The following is a 25,779-nucleotide window of genomic DNA, read 5'->3' as shown; positions in this document are numbered from 1 at the left end:
ATCCCAATCAATCTCCAGGACCAACATGGTAGTAGGAAAAAAACAAATCTCTGCCCTCCACACACACCATACACACAAATAAGTAAATAAATAAATGTAAAAAAGTTAAAGAACAAATTATCTTGATAACAAGCATTTTAAAATTTTACTTCAAGCTAGTAGATGGCTCATTGGTAAAAGCACTTCCCACACAAGCATGACAACCTGAGTTCCATCCTTGGAACTCACATAGAGGAAAGAATCAATTCACCATTTCCTCTGACCTGAACACCCATGCCAGCGTATGCATGCACCAGCAGAGACAGACAGGCAGGCTTGTGTGCATGCACACACATACAAATGAAATCTAAAAGAAATTTCAAAATTAAGCACACCCAATAAATTAGCTGGTAAAATTCTCTTTTGCTTATCTACTCATATTAGAAAATTAAATAAGACCAATATGTATAGATTTTAAAAAAAAAAACAAAAAAAAAAACCTGTATTAAAAGACACCGACCAAAATGCTAACTAACTGGGACTCTCTTCAGATGGAAGTTTTCGTCGTTGACCCTGTTGTTTGGTGTGGGGCTAGAAAGCAAACTCAGGGTCGTACTATGACTCAGGCACTCTACCTGTGAATTACACCCCCAGCACCAGGGTTGTTGTTATTAAACAAGCATGTGTATTATAACCAGAAAAACAAAGTCAGTGTCACACTCAGAACTTAACACAACAGCTCACTGGGAGAAACTTTCCCTAGTATATACAAGGGCCTACATTCAATCTCCAGCAACACTAACGAAAAGAAACAGAAGCTGTGTGTAGTGGTACACACCTGTAATCCCAGCATTCAGAAGGCTGAGGCAGGTGAACTGTTTTAAGTTCCAGATCAGGCAGGCTACATAGAGACCTCAAAAAATAACACCAATACAGCAGTACTGTTTCCAGTAACAGGGAACTGAGGATCTTCACCTTTACATGGCTTCTTCTGAGGTTATGAATCACAGTAATCTTAAACTGATATGGAGAGAAGTGTGAGGGTGGAGGAGACTAGGAAGTTGGAGGGATAGAAGGTAGAAAGACTGTGGTGGTACATCACAGCTTACGCATCCTTCCTAGTCTTCCAAATATATAAGGACTAAAACTTTCTATACAAATTAGGGCTGGTAAGTTTTACAAGGCTAAAAAAAATTTCTACATCTGTGCTCCTTTCTTCTTTGAGTAAAAAGTGAGGGGAAGATGAGTCTTAATCCAAATGAGAAGAATTGACTGGGGCAAGAGAGACAGCTCAGCAGTTAAGAGCACTTGTTGCTCTTCCAGAGGACATGAGTTTGGTTCTCAGTATCCATATCAGGAAGCTCACAACTGCCTATAACTCAAGTTCCAAGAGCTCTGAGGCCCTCGGCTAGCCTCTGAGGGCGCTCACATCCATAAAGTATATAATCACACAGACACACACACACATACACATAAATAAAAATAATGGTTATTTTATTTATTTAAAGAGTCAACCTCAGAGCTGGACAGTTGGTTTCTCTGTGTAGCCCTGTCCATCCTGGAACTCACTCTGTAGACCAGGCTGGCCTCGAACTCACAGAGATCCGCCTGCCTCTGCCTCCAGAGTGCTGGGATTAAAGGCATGTGCCACTACTATCCAGTAAATCTACATAATTTATAAAGACAGCTTTATTATGGCTGTGTATGGTGGTATATGTCTATAACTCTAGCACTCGGAAGGAAGCAGGAGAATTAGGAGTTCATGGTCATATTTGACTACATAGTGAGTTCAAGGCCAGCCTGCAGTACATGAAAAATCTCAATAAAACAAAAAAATCACATCTGGCAAGATGCCTCAGCAGGTAAAGTACTTGCCATGCAAGCCTGGTGACCTGAATTCAATGCCTGGAACCCACATAAAGGCAGGAAAGGACCTACTCCACAAAGTTGTGCCCTGACTTCCACATGTGTGCCCTCCCCTGAAAGACTTATTGTGCTGGCAAACAGCAGAGGTGGAAGGAAGGACTGTCAGTCCCAGAACTGCCTGGGCTATGTAGTGAGGGCAGGGATAGCTGCAAAGAGGCAGAGGGAACGTTTTTGAGAATCATGAGAACGTTCTGTCTTTATTGCAGTGGTGATTACAAATGTGCACATTTGTTACAACTCAAACTGTTTACTTACCCTGAGTATGTATTGCCCTATGTGGTACCGGGCACGCACAGTAATAATAATAATAATGAGGAGGAGGAAGAGGAGGAGGAGGAGGAAGAAGAACGGTGCCATGCACCTACTACAGTCCCAGAAAGCTGAGGCATGCTTTGCTTGAACCCAGAAATCTGAAGTCAGACTGGGCAACATGGCATCTCTTAAAGAGGCAGGGAGGGAGATGGGAATGTGTCCATGACTCTGTGTCTGTGAGGGTACTAAGCAAAAGCAGTCAGACACAAAAAATATATGTATATACATATAAAATTTATGTGCAGTTCTAGAACAGAATAAAACTAACATATGACAAGACACAAAACTTACACAGTTAACAAAAATATGAGTATTAATGGGCTGGAGAGGTGGCTCAGTGGTCAAGAGAATTTGCTGCTCTTGCAGAAGACACAAGCTCAGTTCCCAGTACCTACACTGAGTGCTGAGTGGCTCACAACCACCTGTAACTCCAGCTTCAGAGATCTGATGCCCTCTTCAGACCTCCTCAGGCACTGGTATGCATGTTGTACATACAGACAAGCAGGTACAGACACATACACATAAATAAAAATAGATAAAATAGTTTTAATATGTGTAATGGTTTGAATAAGACTGGCCCCCACAGGCTCCTATATTAGAATGATTAGTCACCAGGGTGTGGCACTATTTGAAAGGATTAGGAGGTGTGGCCCTGTATGAGGAGGTGTTACTGGACGTGGGCTCTGAAGTTTCAAAAGCCCATGCAAAACTCAGAGCATCTCTCTTTCTCTCTGCCTACAGATCATGATGTGGCTCTCAGCTACTGCTCCAGCACTTGTCCTATGCAGCCATGCTCCTGCCATGATGATAATGGACGCACCCTCTCTTTGTGGAATAGTATTTTAACTGGGCAAAGATGTGTTACATTTGTTTGTGCTGCAGAACATTATTTTAACTGTGTAAAGGTGTGTTACTTGTTTATGCTGCATTTGCTTAATTATGTAAAGACGTGTTGCGTTTGTTTCACCTTGCCTGCTTAAGGCACCTCATTGGTTTAATAAAAAGCTGAACAGCCAATAGCTAGGCAAGAAAAAGGATAGGCAGAGCTGGAGGAGAGAAAGAATAAATAGGAGAAATCTAGGCTGGAGAGGGAAGAGGAGAACAAGGAGAAAGAGAGCAACAAGCCTAAGGCAAGAAGCCAGGCAGCTGCCAGACAGACAGACACAAGAAGCAGTGAAAGTAAGACATACGGAAGGAGGGCTGGAGAGATGGCTCAGAGGTTAAGAGCACTGACTGTTCTTCCAAAGTTCCTGAGTTCAATTCCCAGCACCCACATCGTGGCTCACAGCCATCTGTAAGGAGATCTGGCGCCCTCTTATGGCCTGCAGTCATATATGCTGTATACATAATAAATAAATCTTTAAAAAAAAAAAAAAAGACATACGGAAGGAAAGAAAAGCAAAACGCCCCAAGGCAAAATGTAGATGAAGAGAAACATTAAGTTAAAAGAGCTAGTCAGAAAAAACCTAAGCTAGGCCAAGCATTCATAATTAAAAAGAAGTCTCCATGTCATGTTTTGGGAGCTGGTTGGTGGCCCCAAAAGAAAAAAGCTGGTACACCCTCTAAAACTGTAAGGAAGCCCCCAATTAAATGCTTTCTTTCACAATGTGTCTCTTTACAGCCTTACAACAGTGACTAAGACAATATGTAAATCTTTAAGAAAGAATAAGAATAAGTAATCTAAATAATAATCTCTTGTCATGAAGGTGGTGGCATTAATAGAGAATATATATATTTATATTATTATTTATATATTATTATTTATTATTATATATTATATTTATTTATTTTATAATATTTATCATATATTATATTATATATTATTTATATTATATTTATATTATGAATATATATAAATTAATAACACTTTTCTGGAGTAAAAGATGCACCCAGGCCTAACCCCAAACCTAGTAATCATGAAAAATTTCACCAGCTATGGTGGCATGCATACGTCTATATTCACGAGGCTGAGGATAAAGGGCCTGCCAGGGTAACTTAGCAAGACCCTGTCTCAAGCAAATAGAGGGTTGAGATGTGGTTCAATGGCAGAGTGCTTGCCTAGTCCAAGGTCCTCTGTTCAATTTCTAGTACTGGAGAAAACACACATACACACACAACCCCATGCAAATTTATCTTCCAAAATCGATTCATATTATCATTTCCACCACCCTAGCTTTCATCTCCACCACCTCACACCTGTACTCCTACATCTACTTTAACTTCTTTTTCATTCTACTCTTTTAAACAAATAAATAAACAGGGTCTGATGTATCCTGGGCTGGCCTCAAGTTCCTTATGTAGCTGAAGATAGCCCTGAACCTCTACCCCAGTCTCTCAAAGGCTGGGATTACGGTATGTATCTTCACACCCAATTTACGCAGTGCTAGGAATTAAACCTGGGGCTCCCTGTATGTTAGACAAGGTACCCCACCAACCTGTATCCTGCTCTTTGTGCAGTCATAAGACTCATCTAGTAGGCACATTAAACATTCACAATCCAAATCTGTTTACGGGTGTACTCATGCCTAAATCTCTTTGTGTATTTGTGTCATTCTTAGCAAATTCTTTGGCATGGCGTCTATGGTCTCCTACTGGCTGGTCCCTATTTCTCCAGTTAATCTCACATTCCACTCCAATCTTGTGGTCAAGTCACACTAGCACTCTTCCTGTCATTGGTACTTAGCACATTCCTTACAGCCTCAGGTACTGAGTTCCCTCTGACTAGAACACTCCCCCTCCCCTTGAAGAGCTGCTATTTTTCCTTCAGAGGTCAGGTATCATTTTGTCAGCGAAATGACCAGAAAAAAATCTCTCTAATATAAACTAATAATATTTTGTGCCCTTCCTAAGCACAATGTCAATTTTTCATTTAAGCCAGTTGATGTTTATAAGCTGTATTCCCTGTGGAGACTATAAGCCTCATGAGGATAGGCACTGTGTTTCTCTTAATATTCCTAGTGCCAAAAATAGTGGCTGATACACTGTAGACATTTTATTGAATGAGGGTCATGAACAAAGCTTGATACTTTGGAGTTTGTTTTTAATTCTTCTGCTACTTTATGTGAAATAGCCCCAAAGCCTTGACAAAACCCCAAGACCTTCAACAGTAGTGCAAGCATCATCAATAGCATGTTTTAAAACTTCACCAGAGGGCTAGGGAGAAGACTCAGGTGGGTAAAGCACTTGCCATGTCAGTGTGGAGACTGGAGCTGCAATGCCCAACACCCACAGAAAAGCTGGGTAATGGAGGAAGACTCCTGTTATCTGCTTCTGACCTCCATTTACACACACATGAATAACTGCACACACACACACACACACACACACACACAAATATGCTACATATATATATATATATACACCACACATATATGCACATGTAAAATAGATTTCAAATAGTCATTGACATATAATTAAAGTAAACAAATAAATAAAACTTGTATTCCATAAAATATTTATATATTTGTATTGGACTGACCTGCTTTCATCCAAATCAAGGACAGGAATGGCTGTTCTCTTAGTCTTTTTGGCAAGAAATAAAGGAGCAATTTTCATTTTTCCTTAGAAAAATCAATACTTGGGTTAGTATTAAATGTTTAGCATCCCCACTCACCTTCAGTTACCTTTAAAAACTTTTTAATTATTAAAATGCTGTATAATAATGTTTCATCAACTTGGTGATATTGGAACCCCCTGGGAATCTTTCATTTTTAACTACAGAATCCTATAGTGTACATCTTAAAATTTTGTTTAGTGTGTCTAGGGAAATATCTAAACATTTTAAATGTTTTAATATTAAAAACAAACAAAACAGGGGCTGGAGAGAGGGCTTAGCAGTTAAGAGTACACAGAGTTCTTCCAGAGGACCTGAGTTTGGTAACCAACACCCACATTGGAAAACTCACAACCTTCTGTAATTCCAGCTCCAGGGAAAGAAGCTCTCTTCAGGCCTCTTCACCACCACACACAAGTAGCACACATACACAGACACAAACACACATGACAAAAATAAAAATAAAGCCGGGCAGTGGTGGTGTGCCGGGGTCCATTAAGGCCAGCCTAGGCTACAGAGTGAGTTCCAGGAAAGGCGCAAAGCTACACAGAAAAACCCTGTCTCAAAAAACCAAAAAAATTAAAAAATAAAAATAAAGCTGGGCAAGGTGGTGCACACCTTTAATCTCAGCTCTTGGAAGGCAAAGACAGGCTGTCTTGAGTTCAAGGCCAGCCTGTTCTACATAATGAGTTCCAGGCCAGGTAGGATGTGAAGAGAGACCCTGTTTCAATAAATAGTTGGGGCTGTAGAGATGGCTCAGAGGTTGAGAGCACCGGCTGCTCTTCCAGAGGTCCTGAGTTCAATTCCCAGCAACCACATGGTAGTTCACAACCATCTGTAATGAGATCTGGTGCCCTCTTCTGCCATAAAGTTGTACATGCAGATAGAGCACTCAAACATACAATACATAAATAAATCTTTAAAAATAAATAAATCTTACTAAAAAAATTAAGGGCTGTACAGATGGTTCAGAAGGTAGAGAGTGACAAACCAGGCTGTATCCCTGAACTGAAGCTCATGTATAAGCCACAGTAGAAGGTGAGGACTCACACCTGAAATTGTCTTACATCCTCACATGGGAACACACAAATCAATCAATAAATTAAAAAAAAAAAAATAAGGAAATGTACCAGGCAGTGGTGGTGCACGCCCTTAATCCTAGCATTGGGAGGCAGAGGCAAGCAGATCTCTGTGAGTTCCAGGCCAGCCTGGTCTACAGAGCTGTTCCAGGACAGCCAAGGCTACACAGAGAAACTCTGTCTTAAAAAGACAAAACACAATAATAATAATAGTAAGAAAAATTTTTTTGGTTTGGTTTGTTTTTTCAAGATAGGGTCTCTCTGTGTAGTTCTGGCTGTCCTGGAACTCATTCTATAGACCACGCTCAGGCTGGCTTCAAACTCACAAAGATCCACCTGCCTCTGCTCCCAAGTGTTGGGATGAATAGAGTGTGCCACCACACCCAGCTATAAGGAAATGTTTTAATGAACACAGAAAAATTTGATATATGTCCCAAAACAAAGTTTAAAAAATAAGATTCTCAATTTTTCTTTGAAAAACTTGCTCAGAAAAAAAAAAAAAAAACCCACCCATCCCCCACCCCTCCCACCACCCCACCACCGCACCCCCACCCCGCAAGCTGAGGACAGAACCCAGGGCCTTACACTTACTAGGCTAGGGCTCTACCTCAAAACTTTACTTATCAAAATGGGAATAATTAGGCAGGCAAGGTAGCACACACTATAATCCCAGCACTTGAAGGTGGACACAGGAAGATGAGGAGTTCAAGGCTGGCCTCAATTACACAGTAAGTAACTAGTCTGGTGATAGGAAATCCTGACCCACAAAACAAAACAAAGCTAGACATGCCTTTAATCCCACCACTTCATAGGCAGAGGCAGACAGATCTCTGAGAACCTGTCTCAAAGAAAAGAAAAGAAACCAACAAGACACCTAAATTTCCTATTTTATGGGACATAACTTTGCACCGGAAATCTCAGAATTAACTGCCCCCAAACACTCTACTATTCATCAAACCGTATTAAATCCAATTACCAGGGACATTTTTAGAAGGCTTGTTAAGTTTTTTTCCTAGTACATCATTCAAATTCTTAAGTTTCTTCTGATTTTTCTCTGGTTGCTTTACAGAAGTTGGACTTGAATCTATTAGTATTACAGAATCCTAAGACAAAATAAGGAAGAAAAAACAACACTTTAATACAGTACTTTCCCTTGTCCATAAGAGATTCCGATAACCCCAGTGAATACCTAAGCCTCAGACAGTTCTGAGCTGGTTTGTTTTCACATACATACATACCTGATAACACACACTTTGACCACAACTTTTACACCTTTTACAGATTGAGGTCTGACAATAAAACTGAAGGAATTTCCTTTTTCTTCATAATTTCACAGATAAAGGATTCTTACTACAGATTTTTGCAGTTTCAGCATCTCTCTCTCTCCCTCTCTCTCTCTCCCTCTCTCCCTCTCTCTCTGAGATAGGGCATCTCACAGTCTATCTCTGGCTGTCCAGGAACTTGTTCTGCAGACCAGGCTGACCTCAAACTGCCTCTTCCTGGAGTGCTCAGGTTAAAGGTATGCACCACCACGCCCAGCTTCTTTCCTTCCTAAGTGAAGGATTTTCACCTTTCCCACTACTTCTCCTTTGTGTACGCAATTGCCAGCATTACTATTCTTATACTGTGGAGCCATTATCAAGCAAAACAAGGAGGCTTGAACACAAGCACTGTTAATCCTGCCTCGGTTGATGAGATAACTGAAGTGGCTATTAAATCACTAATGGGTAGATAGCATATAAAGCATGGATGCACTGGAAAACGGGACACTTGATATCATAGAAGGCGGGGGATGTAGCTCAGTAGATAGTGGTCTCCCGTAGTATATCATACAATATTTTATGAACTATCCAGAAGAGAGAATCTGTAGAACTAGAAAGAGGATGAGTAGTTGTCACAGGGAGATGGGAGGACTGGAAAGCAGCAGCAAGGGGGAACGGTGTCCTCTTTGGAGGTAGAGACGTTCTAAACATACTATCCCAGCGCAGGCAAAAGGGATGATGAATGTGAGGGACCCTGGGCTATATAGTAAGACCATGTTTCAAAAAACAGAAAAATTTCTAAAATTGGTTCTAGTAGAACTACAACTCTGAATGTACTCAGACACTGAACTGCATACTTTTTTTTTTTTTTTTTTGAGACAGGGTGCCTTCAAACTTATCACATAGCCTGAGAATCACCCCAAACTTCTGTTCCCCTATTTTACCTCTCTAGTGCTACAATTCCAGGTATGCGCCATAACACCTTCAGTTTTGAATTGTACACTTAAATGACCAACTGTACAGCATGTGAATTATATCTCAATAAAACTATTTTTAAAAAATAGGAGGCAGTGGCTTTTAGCAGCATAGTAAAAGTCGAGTAGAGAATTCTCAGGTAGAAGACAGTACTTGGAATGTGAATTTCAAAGCAAGAAAATAAACAGTGAAAGTGAGCTATCGGGGAGAAATGAAATTCAGTGTGACTGTGGTAAAGAACTGCTTGAGGAATGGGAAGAATCCGTTCAGTTTACAAGATACCTTGAGTAACCTGAGACTAGACTATATCCCGTAAGCCAAAGGCTTTTAAAGCAGAATGTCCACCGTGACCAGGCTATACCTTACACCTCTATAAAGGTTTCCTCCTTCCACTCCTAATAACGAAACAATAACAACTGTATCAACAGATACTGGAATACTTACATCTGTCTCTGGTGACTTCTCCCTTTCAGGAAGTGTCTGGTGCCTAGAGGAACGCCTCAAGGGCACCACTGTTTCTTCAGCCTTTGATCCACTGACTCGGAAAGCTTTTGCTTTCTCAATCAGTTGTTTAGCTTTTGATACATTTTTTGAAGTACTGTTTGCCTAGACAAAAATTTGAACTATTAATTCAGATCACAGCAAGAATTTCATATTTGATAACAAAAAACCAGAAATATATAATAGAAAAAAATATTTACATCAATCACATTAATAACAACCAGGAAATGATTATTCAAATTTTACCAAGGAGCCCAAATACAAATTTATTTAGTAATAATTAGTCAGATTTTTTTTTTTTTTCAGAGACAGGGTTTCTGTCGTTTTGGTGCCTGTCCTGGATCTCGCTCTGTTGACCAGGCTGGTCTTGAACTCACAGTCACAGTGATCAGCCTGGCTCTGCCTCCCAAGTGCTGCGATTAAAGGCATGCACCACCACCATCTGGTCTGATTGTTTTAAACCTATAACTGTCATTATAAGTGTATCTGCATATAAACCCAAAACCAGGCTGGAGAGATGGTTCAGTAGTTAAGAGCGCTGGCTGCTCTTTCAAAAGTCCTGAGTTCAATTCCCAGCAACCACATGGTGGCTCACAACCATCTGTAAAGAGATTTGGTGCCCTCTTCTGGCCTGCAGGTATACATTCAGGCAAAACACTGTAAACATAATAGAGAAATAAATCTTAAAAAAAAAAAAAAAAAAAGCCAGAACCAGGGGGCATATACTTTTAGTCCCAGCACTCAAGAGGCAGAGGCAGGAAGATCTCAGTGAGTTTGAGGCCAGCTTGATCTATATTAAGTGAGTTCCAGGATAGCCAGAGCTACACAGTGAGACCTTGTCTCAAAAAGACCAAACAAACAAACAAATAACTGAACCCAGAACCTATGTAAAGCTGGGCATGGTAGCTGCTATATACCAGTCTATAATCCCAACGTTCCTACAGAGAAATGGGAGGAGTCACAAGCTGGCTAGTCTAGACCATGCAGTAACAAATGGGAGATCCTATAACAAACAAGGTGGAAGGCAAGGACTGACACCACTGTGGTGGTGTGGCACACTGCCACGAATGCAGGTAAGAGTATTGTACATACAAACACATCACACACACACACACACACACACACACACACACACACACACACACACAGACAGTCTCTCTCTCTCTCTCTCTCTCTCTCTCTCTCTCTCTCTCTCTCTCTCTCTCTCTCATAAAAACCAAACATTAGCCAGGCAGTGGGGGCACACGCCTTTAATCCTAGCACTCAGAGGCAGAGGCAGGAGGAGCTCTGTGAGTTTGCTACAGAGCGAGTTCCAGGACAGCCAGAACTACATAGAGAAAAGAGAAAACCTGTCGTGAAAAAAACAAAAAACGAGCTGGGTGGTGGTGGCGCATGACTTTAGTCCCAGCACTCGGGAGGCAGAGCCAGGTGAATCTCTGTTTGTTCAAGGCCGGCCTGGGCTACCAAGTGAGTTCCAGGAAAGGCGCAAAGCTACATAGAGAAACCCTGTCTGGAAAAACCAAAAAAGAAAAAAACCAAAACAAAACAAAACAAAAATTCAGAAGAGGGTCTATAATTTACATTAGAATTGGTGGTTGATTTTCTCACCACCTTGATGACAATCTATTCTTTTTTTTCGGGGGGCGGTTTTGAGACAGGATTTCTCTGTGTAGCTCTGGCTTCTTTTGTGGAACTCACTCTGTAGCCCAAGCTGGCCTCAAAATCACAGAGATTCACCTGCCTCTGCCTCCCAAGTGCTGGAATTAAAGGTCTGCACCACCACCACCCGGCTCTATTCTTTGATTTTAGTTAATGAACTATGGTGAATTATGTTTCAAATACAAATAGTTACTGCACATGCTGTATGCAAGGCTCTCATTAGATAATATAAAGGAAAAATATAATACATGGACATTGATTTTATAGAATCTAATTAGATATGATAGGAAAGAAAGAGTTAAGAATAGAGCTGAGAGGTGGGAGTAGTGCCACACGCCTTTAATCTCAACACAGAGGCAGTCCAATCTCTGTGAGTTGAGATCAACTTGATCTATAGAGTGAGTTCCAGGACAGCCAAGGCTGCACGAAGAAATCCTATCTGGAAAAAACAAAAAGAAAAAAGAACAACACTAGAGGCCATGTATGGTGGCACACACCTATAATCTCAGCCCTCCAGGTAGATGCAGGTGGATGTGGATGTCTGTGAGTTTGAAGCCAGTCTGGTCTACATAGGGAGAACTTGTTTCATAAAAGGGGTTAAGAACACACAGGGAGGGGCTGGAGTGGTGGCTCAGTAGATAACAGCACAGGTATCTCAGCAGTTAAGAGCACTGGCTGCTCTCCCAGAGACCAGGGTTCAATTTCCAGCACCCATGTGACTCACAACCATCTGTAACTCCAGTCCCAGGCAATCTGAACCCCCCTCTGGTTTCTTCAGGTACTGCACACATATGGTGCAGACATACAAGCAGGCAAAACACCCATACACAGAAAATAAAAATAAAGAAAAACGTTTAAAAAACACATAGAGAAACTGAGGCAGGCCAATCACACATTCAAAACTGCCTGTTTTTCTATGAATACTGAGCTTAAGGCCAGCTTTATGAGACTATGTCTCATAAAGTAAAAAAATAAGAAGAGGGCAGAGGATAAAGTTTAGTGGTAGAACACTTAACCTAGGATGTCTTACACATCCCAGCACTGTCCCCTTGAGCCCCCAAAGAGACAAAGCTAATACAATCACATAGTATACACTATTTGTGTGTGTGTGTGTGTGTGTGTGTGTGTGTGTGTGTGTGTGTGTGTGTGTGTTTATCATCAGACTCAGGGCAGCAGGCTTGAGCCCACAGTGAGTTTTTTTTTTTTTTTTTTTTTGGTTTTTTTTTGATGTTTTTTTTGTTTGTTTTTTTGGTTTTGGTTTTTCAAAACAGGGTTTCTCTGTATAGCTTTGCGCCTTTCCTGGAACTCACTTTGGAGACCAGGCTGGTCTCGAACTCACAGAGATCCGCCTGCCTCTGCCTCCCTAGTGCTGGGATTAAAGGTGTGCCCCACCACCGCCTGGCTTACAATGAGATATTTTAACATCTTAATAAACTAGCTAGAGAAACAGAGAATAAGTGGCATAGGTTGTAATTCATGGACTTATAACACATAGGAATCCTCTTTGACATGACTTCCAGTATTATTGCCGGTCTTTTAAGTATCACCTTCAGGACTTCAGGACTTTTATTACCTTTCTCTTCTGAGAAGTGAGATCTCCCTCAGTTGTTTCAGATTTCTTAGACATTTTCTTGAATTTTTTCTTAGATTTTTTTGGAGTACTAATTCTAGTGAATTTCATTCTGGAAAAGAATGACATTTATAAATATTTTCATAATAATGTATAGGATCTTAAATATAAAAACAAACCAGTTAGTATTCCAACTTAAAAAGGAAAAATAATTGTCATCAGTTTGATTCAATAATAAGCCAAACTTTTTAATTTATTTCTGGTGCTGGGGATAGAACCATGTACATACTGAGCAACCATTCTATCACTTAGCTACATTGCCAGCCCCAAGGTTTATCATTTATTACTTCATTTAATAAGCCTAGCCAGAGGTGGTGGTGGTGGTGGTGGTGGTGGTGGTGGTGGTGGTGGTGGTGGTGGTGGTGCATGCCTTTAATCCCAGCATTCGAGAGGCAGAGGCAGACAGATCTCTATGATTTCCAGGCCATCCTTGTCTACAAAGCAAGTTCCAGGACAGCCAGGAACACAGAGAAAACCTGTCTTAGATAAAATAAATAAATAAATAAAACCAAAGAAAAGAAAAAAAAAAAATAAGCCTAATCAACACGTTTTCAGGACCCCTTCATGCTGTGGAGAATTTACTTTTCAATAAAATCTTGCTTGCTTGCAAAAAATAAAAACAATAAGCATTGCCCAGAGGTGGTGGCACACACCTTTAATCCCAAAATTTGGGAGGCAGAAGCAGGTGGAAATCTGAGTTCCAGCCAGCCTGGTCTACAGAGCGAGTTCCAGGATAGCCAGAGCTACACAGGGAAACCCTGTCACCTCCCCCAACCCGAAAATAATAAGCCTTACCAGGTGTGGTGATACCCATAATTCAAGCACCTGGGAACCAGAAGTGGGAGGATCACTCATGAATTCAAGGCTAGCCTAGTCTATATAACAAATTCTAGGCCATCCAAGGGAGACCTTGTCTCAAAAAACAAAAAACAAAGAAAGAGGGACAGAAGAGGGAAAAGGAAGGAAGGAAGGGAGGAAGGAAGGAAGGAAGGAAGGAAGGAAGGAAGGAAGGAAGGAAGGAAGGAAGGAAGGAAGGAAGGAAGGAAGGGAGGGAGATAAGTCCACCTGCCTAGCATGAGCAAGGCCCTGAGTTTAAGGCCCACTCAGCACAGCAAAACAGAAACAAAAAGAGAAAAATAATACTTCTTGAAGAAAATTAAAACTAGTCCCTGGATCACTGTAATATTAGACAGGCCCAGTATGCAAGAATATGCTCCAACATGTACTGGTCAGTACCTAAGGAATAACACTCAGCTAGGTGTGGTGGTGCCTGTCTTCAGTCTCAGCACCACAGACACAGAGGAAAGGGAATCTCCTTGAGTTGGAAGTCAGACTGGTCTACAGAGTTCCAGGACAGCCAAGCCTACATAAAGAATCCTGATTCAAAACAACAAAAATCAACAATAAAAAACACTCTTATGATATTTTTGTTTTGTCTTTTTGAGATAGGGTTTCTCTGTGTAGGTTTGGTGCCTCTCCTGGATCTTGCTCTATAGACCAGGCTGGCCTCAAACTCACGAAAATCCGTGCTGGGATTAAAAGCATGTGCCACCACCGCCTGGCCATATGATTTATTTTTAATTTCATATTTGAGTACTATTACTCAACTGTGACAAATAAGAGTTTAGAACTAGCTGGGCGGTGGTGGCATGTGCCTTTAATCCCAGCAATTGGGAGGCAGAGTTCAAGGCCATCTCAGTCTACAGAGTGAGTTCCAGGATAGTCAAGGTTACACAGAAAAACTCTGTCTTGAAAAACCAAAGGAAAAAAAGAATTTAAACTCATCTGAAATGTTTCTGTAACTCTTCTGAAACAGACTTTAAATTAGCTGTATTAGCCAGGTGTAGTGGTACACAACAGCAATCCTAGCACTTGGAAAAGGATTCTGATTCCTAGACTAACTTTGTATAGAGAAAGAACGTGTCTGAATAAATAGTTAATAAACCTGTGTGCAGTAGCTCATACTAGAAATCCCAGCACTCAGGATACTGAGGCAGGAGGAATGCCACAAGTTTGAAAGCATTCTAGGCTACATACTGAGTTCCAGACCAGCCTGAGCTACTGAATAAGACCCTATCTCAAAATAAACAAAACAAAAGCCAGGTTTGGTGGTTTTCACAGGTCTGTCATCCCAGCTACTTGGGAGAGTACAGAGAGGAAGAGCATGTTTAAGGTCTGGCTGAAAATCAAGACCAACCTGGACAACCTAGGATACCTTGTCTCAAAATGAAAAGGACAGGGATCTAGCTCAGTGGTAGATCACTTACCTAATAAGCTATGAGGTTCAATCCTCAGAGTTGTATACACATTAAAAATCTATTTATAAATAAACTGCATTCTAGAAAATAAATAAACTCTACAATGCTTGAAGAATTTCCCTTCCCAATTAATAATACATGTAGAATGTTTCAACTTACCTAATGGGGCTCTCCGAATCAGAGGGTATTGTTATTAATTCTGCTGTGTACAGGCTGTGTTTTTCTGATATGCTGGCTGCTTTTGGAGTGGAAGGCTTCACTGGACTAGTGTCCTGGGCATCCTCAGACTCAGTACCTCTAAGGGTGACTGTGGCAGGCGTGTTGCTACCTCTTAGAGATCTCCTGGTTGGCTTGGGTGTGGAAACGTTCTGCAGCCTGTTTTCAGGCTCAGCTTGGGAATGTGTGACCATATCCTTGATTGGTGTGCTGTGTTTTCTTGATTTTTTTCTGTCGCATGGAGACATTTCTAGAAAGTTGTGTGCTGTATCCTCACAAAGAAGACTTTCACTGTTAAGTAATGATTTGCTTTTGGAAACTTCTGACTTCTGTCTTAAACTCCTTCGAAGGCTATTTTGTTTTGGTTTATCTTTTGAGGAAAACGATGTTTTTTCCTTTTGCATGTTTTCTTCTCTGTTTCCACCTGGAGTGGTCCTAGTGCCTATTGTCTTCCTATCCTTTTTCTTTGACTTTTTACTTTTCTCCTTAGGAAAACTTGCTTTATCAGTGTGTGTCTGTGAACTACCATGATTTGAAACTATTTGGATATTAGCATTTTCTATGATTTTTTCAGAACTGTTATCATCGTCTTCATCTACAGATTTTTCACTTGGGTCTTTCTGCTTCTCCAAAGGTTTCTTGAGTCCAGTTTTGAGCATTTCTGATGGCGGCTGCCTGAATGCTCTCATGAACTGCTGTCTCTCTTCCACGCTGCACTTCGGTACTGAAGCCTCAGAGCTCCCGGCTTCCAGCACAGCCAGTTCTAACTGGCCTTCCTGGATCACAACATTCGATTTCCTTTTCTGAACTGTCTGCTCATTTTCTGGATCAGAAAGGCTACTCTCCAGATCAAGCTGTTTCTGTTTCAAGAACATTGGGGGTATTTTCCCTTTCTTTTTGGGGGGAGTGGGGTGAACTTGTGCAAGAACAGTAACTGTCTTAAGGTGTATGTGTGGAGATAACTCACAGCTTTCTGATTCACCTTCAGAACCACTTTTGACTGCTTCACCAGGTCCAGAAGGAACATAAGCTGGCACTGCGGGGTCAGGTATCTCTTCCACTCTAGCTGCCTTGTGACTTTTTAAAAATTCCTCATAAGAGACCGTTATTGTACTCTTGTTTAAATCAGCTACTTTGGTTGCACAAGCCCTGGGGTCCACATGATTTGCAGTCCTCTCATTTTCATCGGCCACACAAGGTTTCGTCTGTTTAATGTCTTTGCCACCTTTCTTAAGCAGACTTATTTCGTCTGCCAAGGGTAAACTTTCAGACAGATCTAGTAGTTTGCTGTGCTTCCTTTTTCTCAACATTTTGCCATCATTTTTTGTGGTGTCTTGTTTAGGATTTACTTTCCGGGACTTTTTTGGGGGGGTCATTGTATTTGGCTTGTTTCTGCTGTCTTGAATGCTTTCTGTAAGAACCTCTACATGTTTTCTGTAAAGGAAAACATCAGTGCTGCTTTCCACAAAATCACTTAAACCGCAGTCCTCCTTACGATCACCACTAATTCCCACCGACGACTCAATTTTTATATCATTCAGTTGATGAGATAAATTAATTCTCTTTCCTTTCTTCTTAACTTCCACATTTGAGAGCACTTCCAGAGGTGTTTTACAGTCTTTGCTGTTGCCAACAAGTGATGATGGAGATGGCTTTATCTTGCACTCTTTTGTCGACTTCTCATTTGTGGGTGACGTCTTTCTAAAATAATGAAGAATATTACTGGGTTTTGGTGGAGAGAAAACTCTGTCTCCAGTCTTTCCTACTGGTGATAAATATTTGGTGATTGTTTCACAGGAAGAGCTGTCATCATCTTTTCTCCGCTTTTTGCATGGCTAGCAATTTAAAAAGGGGGGAAACACATTTACTTCAGGTAAAATAATATGAAATAGCAACTATAAACACATTTAACAGCTAAGACTACTTTATTTGTGTGTATACATGTGAAGTGTGTGTGACATATGCACACATGTGTGTACAAGGATGCATGCAGAGGCTGGAGAAAGATGCCAGGGGTCCTTCCCTATCACTTTCAGCCTATTCCTTGGGAGAGGGTCTCTCATTATACCTGGAGCTAGGCTGGTGGCTGGCAGGTCCCAGCAATCCTCCTGACTTTGCTTCCACATAACACTGGAGTTATAGGCCTCTACAGCCATACCTGACTTGCTGGGGATTTGAACTCAGGTCATTACACTTGTACATGGAAGCATTCTTACACTGAGCCATCTCCCCAGCTCAGGAAGGCTACTCTAGGTGAAAAGTGACACATTAGAAAGAAAATGACTTTTAATGTTAAACCTACAATCAAATTTTAATGTTGTATCAAGTTATATTCCCAATTTGTATACTTTATACCATATGTATATATACTATACTTCCATAAGTTTGTATTGCTAGGTGTGGTGGTGCACGCCTCTAATCCCAGTGTTCAGGAGCCAGAGGCAGAAGATCTCTGTGAGTTGGAGGCCAGCTTGGTCAACAGAGAGAGTTCCAGGCCAGTCAGGGTTACTGGACAGGTAGCCAGACCCTGCCTCAGAAACAAATGAACAAAAAACAACAAAGTTTATACTGATCAGCACTTGGGAATTTGAGACCGGCAGATCTCTATGAGTTTGAGGCCAGCCTGGTCTACATAGCAAGCTCTAGGCCAGGGAATATAGTGAGACTCTAGCTCAAACAAAACAAAACAAACAAAAAATTTATATTGAAACAAAACTAAACTCATAAGAAAGCACAAATGTCTACTCTCCTCTGTTTATTTTACTTTATTTATTTTTATTTTTATTTTTTTGAGACAGTATATTTCTATATAGCCCCAGCTGCCCTGCAACTCACTATGTAGACCAGGCTGGCCTCAAACTTAAGAAATCTGCCTGCCTCTGCCTCCCAAATGCTGAGACTAAAGATGTGACTCACCATGCCCTATCTACCCTCTATAACCTTAGAAAGCACCTTCTATCTCACAGAATCTATAATGAATACATAAAAATGTGGAACTGAACACAGGGTAGGGCCCCTACAAACAAACAATCCATTCTGCTTAACTTTTTTGGTTAACAATAAACACACCATTCTAAGTATCTCTAAGAAATAGTATATTTAAGAAGCCCAGGACCACCAAAAGAATACTTGCCACAAGTCTACTGTTTTAATTGTCTACTACAAGTCACAAGTATTACCCTCACAGAATCAAGGTGCTTATGACACTGAGGACAGTCATATTTGTGTTAGTCACTTGCAGTCAGCAATGATACCTACACCCAGGTGAACTAAACAGAGATTACAATGCGTCCACGTATGGCTGACGAAGACTGGGCAAGGCACTGGCTGCTAGGAAGAGAGCATACTGCTCAAGGTGGACAATCACGAACCAGGTGATACCATCAATACAAATGCAGTTTTCATTGTCATCACTAAGGCTGGGGAGAATAACTGCCTAGGCATGCACAAAACCCTGGATTTGGTTCCCACCACTAAGTAAAACCAGGCATGATGGCATGTGCCTGCAATCACAGCACTGAGGAGATAGAGGCAGGAGCAGCAGAAGCTCAAAGTGAATTTACTGAGTTTGAAGACAGTCACATCTACATAAGACACTTTTTGAAAAAACAAAACCAAATAAACAAAAAAACCAATGTCAAAAATAGAAAAAAAAAATAACCAACTTCTAGAAGTAGACTCTACTTGAACATGAATCAACACATAGATTTAACACTGCTCTCTATATCCCTAGAGCAAACAGACTTTTGATGCATCTTGAGTGTGACGGGACTCATCCAGCTGCTGGCTCACTAACAATAGTGAACCCATTTTTGGCCATGCATGTATCTTCTAAAGGTTTCATGGTTTTATCTTAGAGTACAGGTGGATTTCAATTGTGAAACCTGTAGGGTAGCATAGGGCAAATTAACTGGTCTGATTTTCTGTGACCGTATTTGTTTTCTTGACTACATGTGAATGGCCTGAATCAACTTTGCTACTGGAGTAAGGAGATATCTTACTGTTCTGGATTTATTAGATTAGAATGACTAAGCCTGTCTTTAGAAGGACATTATTTCTCTTTTTGTTTCCATGTGTATTATAGGTTTTAAGTATAAACAAAAGCTGGGCATGGTGACTCATACCTATAGTCCCAGTGCCTTGAAAACTGAGGCAGGAGAACTACAGTGAATGGGAAGCCCTCCTAGGTTGCACAGAGTTTCAGGCCTGGGCTACAGGAAAGAGAACTCAAAGAAACAAGTCTAAATAACATAAACTACTTATAAAGACCCTTAAACCTGACCTAGAAATCCACTAAATTAAGCAAATATGTTGTGGTGGTTGGAATAAGAATGGCCCTATAGGCTCAAATATTTGAATTATTTGGAGAAAGTGTATTACTGGGGATGGGCCTTGAGGTTTCAAAAGCCCATGCCTGGCCCAGTGTCTCTGTCTCTGTCTCTGTCTCTCTCTCTGTCTCTCTCTCTCTCTCTCTCTGCCTGCAGATCAGGATGTAACTCTCAGCTACTGCTCCAAGCACCATGAGTATGCTCCCTGCCATGATAATGGACTAAACCTCTGAAACTGTAAACAAGCCACAATTAAATGTTTTCTTTTTAAAAGCTGCCTTGGCCACTGTATTTCTTGATAGCAAAAAAAAAAAAAAAAAAAAAAAAAAAAAAAAACTGTGACTAAGACATATGTATATAAAAACAAAATGATGAAAGTGAGTTAGCTAGAAAATGCATCAGTAAATTGTGTAACTGAAAATGCATACTACTATACTGGTTACAAAGTAATTACTGGCTGGCATGGTCACACATGCCTTTAATCCCAGCATTCAGGAGACAGAGGCAGGCAGATGTCTCTGAGGCTGAGGCCAGCCTGGTCTCTATAATGAGACTGTCTCAAAACAAACAAACAAACAAACAAACAAAAAAAAACTCCATTCGTTTCTATACACACCCTACTCCCTGTTGGGACACACTCTGCCAAGAGAGCTACTGCTCCAGCCCTCAACTTTTTTCTGTCTTTTGCTTTACCCAACCCCAAGCCTTACAACACTAAATAAACTTACTTCTAAGCTATATTTCCATCCTACTATCAATCTTTAACTTCTCAGTTCATTTGATAAAATATATCTGCCAAAATAACAAAAACATTATTTTTAAAGACAATAAGGAGGAGATCTTTATTTTGAGAAAATTCAAACGAATTAACAAAGCTATCGTGGTTAAGAGCATAGTACTGATGCTGCACAAGTAGGCAGAAGCTCAATGGAGTGTGTCCAAAAAGCGAAACCAGACAAGGCTGCATAAGAAATCACACAGGGGATCCTTGACACGGCCCAGCAGGCAAAGGGACATGCTGCCAAGCCCAATGACCTAGTTTGATCCCCAGGATCACGGTAAAAAGGGAGCACTTCTTCCCACAAGTTGCCCTCTGACCTTCACACATATGCTGACCCCTGCATATACAATAAACAAATGTAGCAAAATAATTTTTAAAAATAATTTAAGTGATAAAAATAACATTCAAATTAACAGGCAAAAGAGTAAGAGACGATAGTGGGACAAATTCTGAGCATTTAGATAAATGAGGTAAAATACAAGCAAAACTATATAGGTTAAAATAATAAGTGAATTAGAAAAGATCTATTATTATTTTCTATAAAGCTTTGAGATAGTGTCCAAGGCACCACATGACAGACAGACACTCAAGTCAGATCGAAGTTAAAGTATCAGCCCTGACATCTACTAGTATGAAAACCTTAAGTAAATTACTTTTTATTTTTAAATGTAACTTAATGAACTGAGTGTGGTGATGCATGCCTCTGATTCCAGTACAAGAAGGCTGAGGCAGGTGGATGGTGAATTTGAGATCGGCCTGTCTGGGCTACTCAGCAAGACCCTGCCTCAAACAAACCAAATTAATTTGGCCTGTTTTTCAATTGTTTTGTTTTGTTCTTTGAGACAGTGTCTCTCAACATATCCTTAGTTGTCCTAGAAATTGATATGTAGACCAGGCATGCCTCAGACTCACAGGGATCCACTGGCATCTGCCCCAGAGTGCTAGTATTAAAGGTGTGCACCACTAGGTCCAGATGTAAGATTTTCTCACAGATCAGGTATGGTGTTTTATTTATTATTATTATTTGTTTTTCTGAGACAAAGTCTCACTGTAGCTTTGTCCTGGAACTCAATCATCTTTCACCTTATCATAGGGTTATTATGTAAAGATATGTAAAAAAAAAAGCCCTAACCATATTAAAGAGTAAATATCATTATTATAAAATAGACTTTATAAGAAGGGTACCAAAAGCAGAAACCATAAACCAAAGATTGATAAACCTGGCCATGCCAAAATCAAATAATTCAATGCCCAAAGTCCTTTACACCTGAGACAGGCTAAATAATTCACTTAATTTAGCAAATGATGTACATATTCTGCAGCAGAAAACAGTTACTTGATTCTAAAAATTAAGAGTTAGAATATTTTTTGAACTAATTAAAGAGAAAAATGATAGGAAACTTCATTTTAGTCTCTCTCTCTCTTTTTTTTTTTTCATTTTCCTTTCTTGTTTGTTCCCATGGCTCTATGTGATTCTATGAGTAGGATCTACCCAACAGAACTGTGACTCTGGAGCAGTGAGCACACAAACGAGCAACTTCCCCTGGGAAGAAGCATGGCTGACTGACTCTGTAAACACAGGATCTGGATGAAATAATCAGTAATTTCTTGTGCCATAATCAGGGCACAATGACTGAAGAGTAGTAGAAAGTAAAAATACTCATATGATGGCACTGGAGAAATGGCTCAGAGGTTAAGAGCACTATCTGCTCTTCCAGAGGACCTAGGTTCAATTCCCAGCACTCACACAACAGCTCACAGCTGTCTGTAACTCCAACATCAGGGGATTTGACTCCCTCACACAGACATAAATACAGGCAAAACATCAATGCACATAAAATAAAAATAAATAAATCACTTTAAAAATATTCATGTGAGAAAGATTGCTAAAATTACCAAGTTCTTAGGAAAGTTAGAATTAAAAACTATTAAATATGCTACAAAGAAATATAAGCTGGGTGTGGCTGTACCTGCCTTGGCTGCATGGGATCTTGTCTAAAAACCAAAACAGTGAGATGATTCAGTAGATAAAGGTGCTTGCTGCCAAGCTGACAATCTGAGTTCAGGTCCTGGGCCCCACAGAGTGGAAAAAGAGAACTGACTCCTACAAGTTGTTCTTTGATCTCCACACCACCAAAAAACAAACGCAAATTCATAAATGTAACAAGAAATAAAAACAAGCCAGTGGTGGTGATATAAGCCTTCAATCCCAGCATTCAGGTGGCAGAGGCATGAGGATCTCTGTGAGTTCCAGGCCAGTCTGGTCTAGAGTGAGTTCCAGGACAGCCAGAACTACACAGAGAAACCCTGCCATGAAAAACAAAAACAAAACAAAAAACAACAAAAAAGAGGACTTAAATGAACACACATCTTAGCTCACTTCAAAGGCACCAGAACACATTAATTAGAATGCCAGTCTGAGATATGGTGTATAAAAAAAAACATAGGAGGGGCTGGAGAGATGGCTCAGTGGTTAAGAGCACTGGCTGCTCTCACAGAGTACCCGGGTTCAATTCCCAACACCTACATGGCAGCTCACCATTGTCTGTAACTCCAGCTCAAGGGAATCTAACACCTTCATACAGACACACAGGTTGGCAAAACATCAATGCATATAAAATAAAAATAAATTAATAATTTTAAAAAAATAACCATAATAGCAGCTATGGAGAGGCACAAGCCTGTAATCCCAGCACTTGGAAAATGGTTACAAGAGGATCAGTAGATCCGAATTCAGCTTGGGTATTTCTGTATCTACACATAGATATCAGCCATAAGTATACTATAAGATCCTAGCCACTACCTAACGGCATAGGATACCATTACGGTTGCTTAGTGTATTTTTGTTTTCTTTCTGGAACCCAAGGCTTCCCGCATTAAGCACTATCCCCAGCTTAGTGTATTGTCTGAAACATGGTAAATGCAGAACACCTAGCGTGCCACAGAGGCTCTTAACTACATTACATTAAGCTCTGCAGCCACGAGAAACCGACTTTAAGTACCTCACTTGATTCTTAAGTGGCATTCTAAATGGAATTCCTAGAACAGGTATTTGTACAGACTAACTGAACTTAAAAGCTTTTATCTTTTTCGCCTTTCTATGATTCCACATCACGAACAAAGAACTTGAACGTGAGATCCTCGGTGACATGTCATTCCACCGATGTTTCAGGACCCCGAGACCTGTGGTTTTTAAATCCTGGCTCACAGTGAACCCGAAATCTTCTTAAAACTCCAGTGAGAGCTTACCATGACACACCGAGGCAACCATCCCGCCCAAAATTATAGCTGTGGATCATCAACACATCACTCCTTTCCCGTCCCAGAAGCAAACAGGACTCCCACCACCTCCACGCCGAAACTCCCCAACACAGGCAGAAAGGAACTTGACAGATCCTCGACCTCACCTCAATCTCGTAGTCCTTTACTGGAGGGGGAGCTGCAGCCGCCGCCATGGTCAGGACCCCCACCATGATCCCTGCCTCCCAGAGCCCCGGATCCTAGGACCTCCAGCGGTCCGGCCCAGCCTGGCTGGAGGCCATGGAGGAGGCCGATCCAGTGGAGCAAGCTACGGGACCGCGGGGTCCGCAACGGGTCCCCCAGAGCCCACGGGCCGGACGCGAGTGGGAGGCTGGGCCCAGGGCCGTCAAGCCAGGCTTAGACAGAGACGTCGAGAAAGCGCGAGCGCGGGCCCACGGGCGCGGCGGAACAGGGCACGGCGCCCCCGAGGTAGACGCTCCAGGCTCAGCGTTCGAGCCCCGGGCCGCAGTGGGCGCCGCACACCGAACGCCGGTCAGGCCTTGGGGCTTCGGCGGGAGTTCTTGTCAATTGGGTTTTCGCGCCGTCCGGAACGCAGGGGGCGGAGCCTGTGACTGCTTCGGGAGGCTGCGCCTACGGTGAGCCACGAAGACCAAACTACTTCGTTTGGCGAATCAGCAGGTGACGGAACCAGTCCTACAAGCCAAGTATGACTATTGAGGATGTGATTTGTCTAAGGTTACCTAGTCATTTGGTGGCCGAATTAAGACTTAGACTTTAAAATTATATTTTTGAAGCCGGGAAGTCGTGGTGCACGCCTTTAATTCAAGCGCAGCCTGGTCTACATAGAGAGTTCCAGTTTAGCCAAGAGATTCTATCAAATAAATAAATAAACAGATAGATAGGTAAGGAAAGAAGGAAAGGAAGGAAGGAAAGAAAGAAGGAACGGATAGAGGAAGAAAGAAAGAGAGAGAGAGAGGAAGGAAGGAAGGAAGGAAAGGAAGGAAGGAAGGAAGGAAGGAAGGAAGGAAGGAAGGAAGGAAGGAAGGAATTAGAAAGAAGAGGTAGAAGAACCAGGTGGTGGTGGTCTACATAGAAAGTTCCCTGTCAAATAAATAAGTAAATAGGAGTTAAGAAGAGGTAGAAGAGTCAGGTGGTGGTGGCGATGGTGAACTCACACCTTTAATCCCAGCACTAGGGAGGGAGATGAAGGCAGATTTCTGAGTTCGAGGCCAGCCTGCTCAAAAAACCAAAATAAATTATTTTATTTTGTGTGTATGAGTGTTTTGCATATATATATATATATATATATATATATATATATATATATATATATATATATATATATATCATGTGTCTGCCTGGTACCTGTGGAGACCAGGAGAGGACATTAAATCCCCTGGAACTGGAGTTACAGATAGTTATGAGCCACCGTGTGTGTGCTGGAAACCAAACCCAGGTCCTCTGCAAAAGCAACAAGAGCTCTTTACAGCTGAGTCATCTCTCCAGCCCTCAGGTATGAAAAGCATGTGCTGTGTTACTGAACTACATACCCAGCCCATAATTTAACTATCATAAAGAGCATTTGTAAAACTCTGCTACTGTAGTTAAAGACTTAACTGCTCTATAACATCACCCACAATAGTTTCTCCTTTCACCCTTTCGTCAGATAGGTTAGTAAACACTCTGTGACATGACCCTGTCATAGCCATACAGTGGAATCCTTCTCAGCAATAAAATGTAACAAGGGCTAGGGAGGTAGTTTATTGGAAAAATACCTACCATTCATGAGGTAGTGGGATCAATCCTAAGCACTGCCAAAAAGTAAGACTAAATCAATAAGCTGGGCAGTGGTGGCGCGCACGCCTTTAATGCCAGCACTCAGGAGATAGAGGCAGGTGAATCTCTGTAAATTCGAGGCCAGCCTGGGCTACAGAGCAAGTTCCAGGACAAGCTCCAAAGCTACAGAGAATCTCTGGGGGGGGGTGGATTAAAAAAAGAAAAATAAATAAACTTAAAACTTAAAAATAAAAGCACATAGGTCAAGCACGATGTGGAGAAA

General features: G+C 41.2%; 1 protein-coding gene across 1 annotated transcript in view; it reads right to left on the bottom strand.

Moving 5' to 3' along the window:
- Positions 1-23,946, bottom strand: part of Atad5 (ATPase family AAA domain containing 5) — a 54,767-nt gene extending 30,821 nt beyond the window's left edge. The window contains exons 1-6 of the mRNA XM_028866947.2: positions 23,867-23,946; positions 15,294-17,185; positions 12,820-12,928; positions 9,531-9,692; positions 7,826-7,952; positions 5,696-5,777 (exon numbers count right to left, since the gene is read on the bottom strand). Coding sequence (XP_028722780.1) covers positions 5,696-5,777; positions 7,826-7,952; positions 9,531-9,692; positions 12,820-12,928; positions 15,294-17,185; positions 23,867-23,932 — 2,438 coding nt within the window. The 5' untranslated portion in view covers positions 23,933-23,946. The remainder of the gene's footprint in view (positions 1-5,695; positions 5,778-7,825; positions 7,953-9,530; positions 9,693-12,819; positions 12,929-15,293; positions 17,186-23,866) is intronic.
- Between the last annotated feature and the right edge of the window lie 1,833 nt (positions 23,947-25,779).

This window comes from Peromyscus leucopus, chromosome 8b (assembly GCF_004664715.2).
Source record: "Peromyscus leucopus breed LL Stock chromosome 8b, UCI_PerLeu_2.1, whole genome shotgun sequence".
NCBI classification, from domain to species: Eukaryota; Metazoa; Chordata; class Mammalia; order Rodentia; family Cricetidae; genus Peromyscus; species Peromyscus leucopus.
The sequence above is the reverse complement of the archived record's forward strand: the minus strand, read 5'-3'. Positions and strand labels throughout refer to the sequence as shown.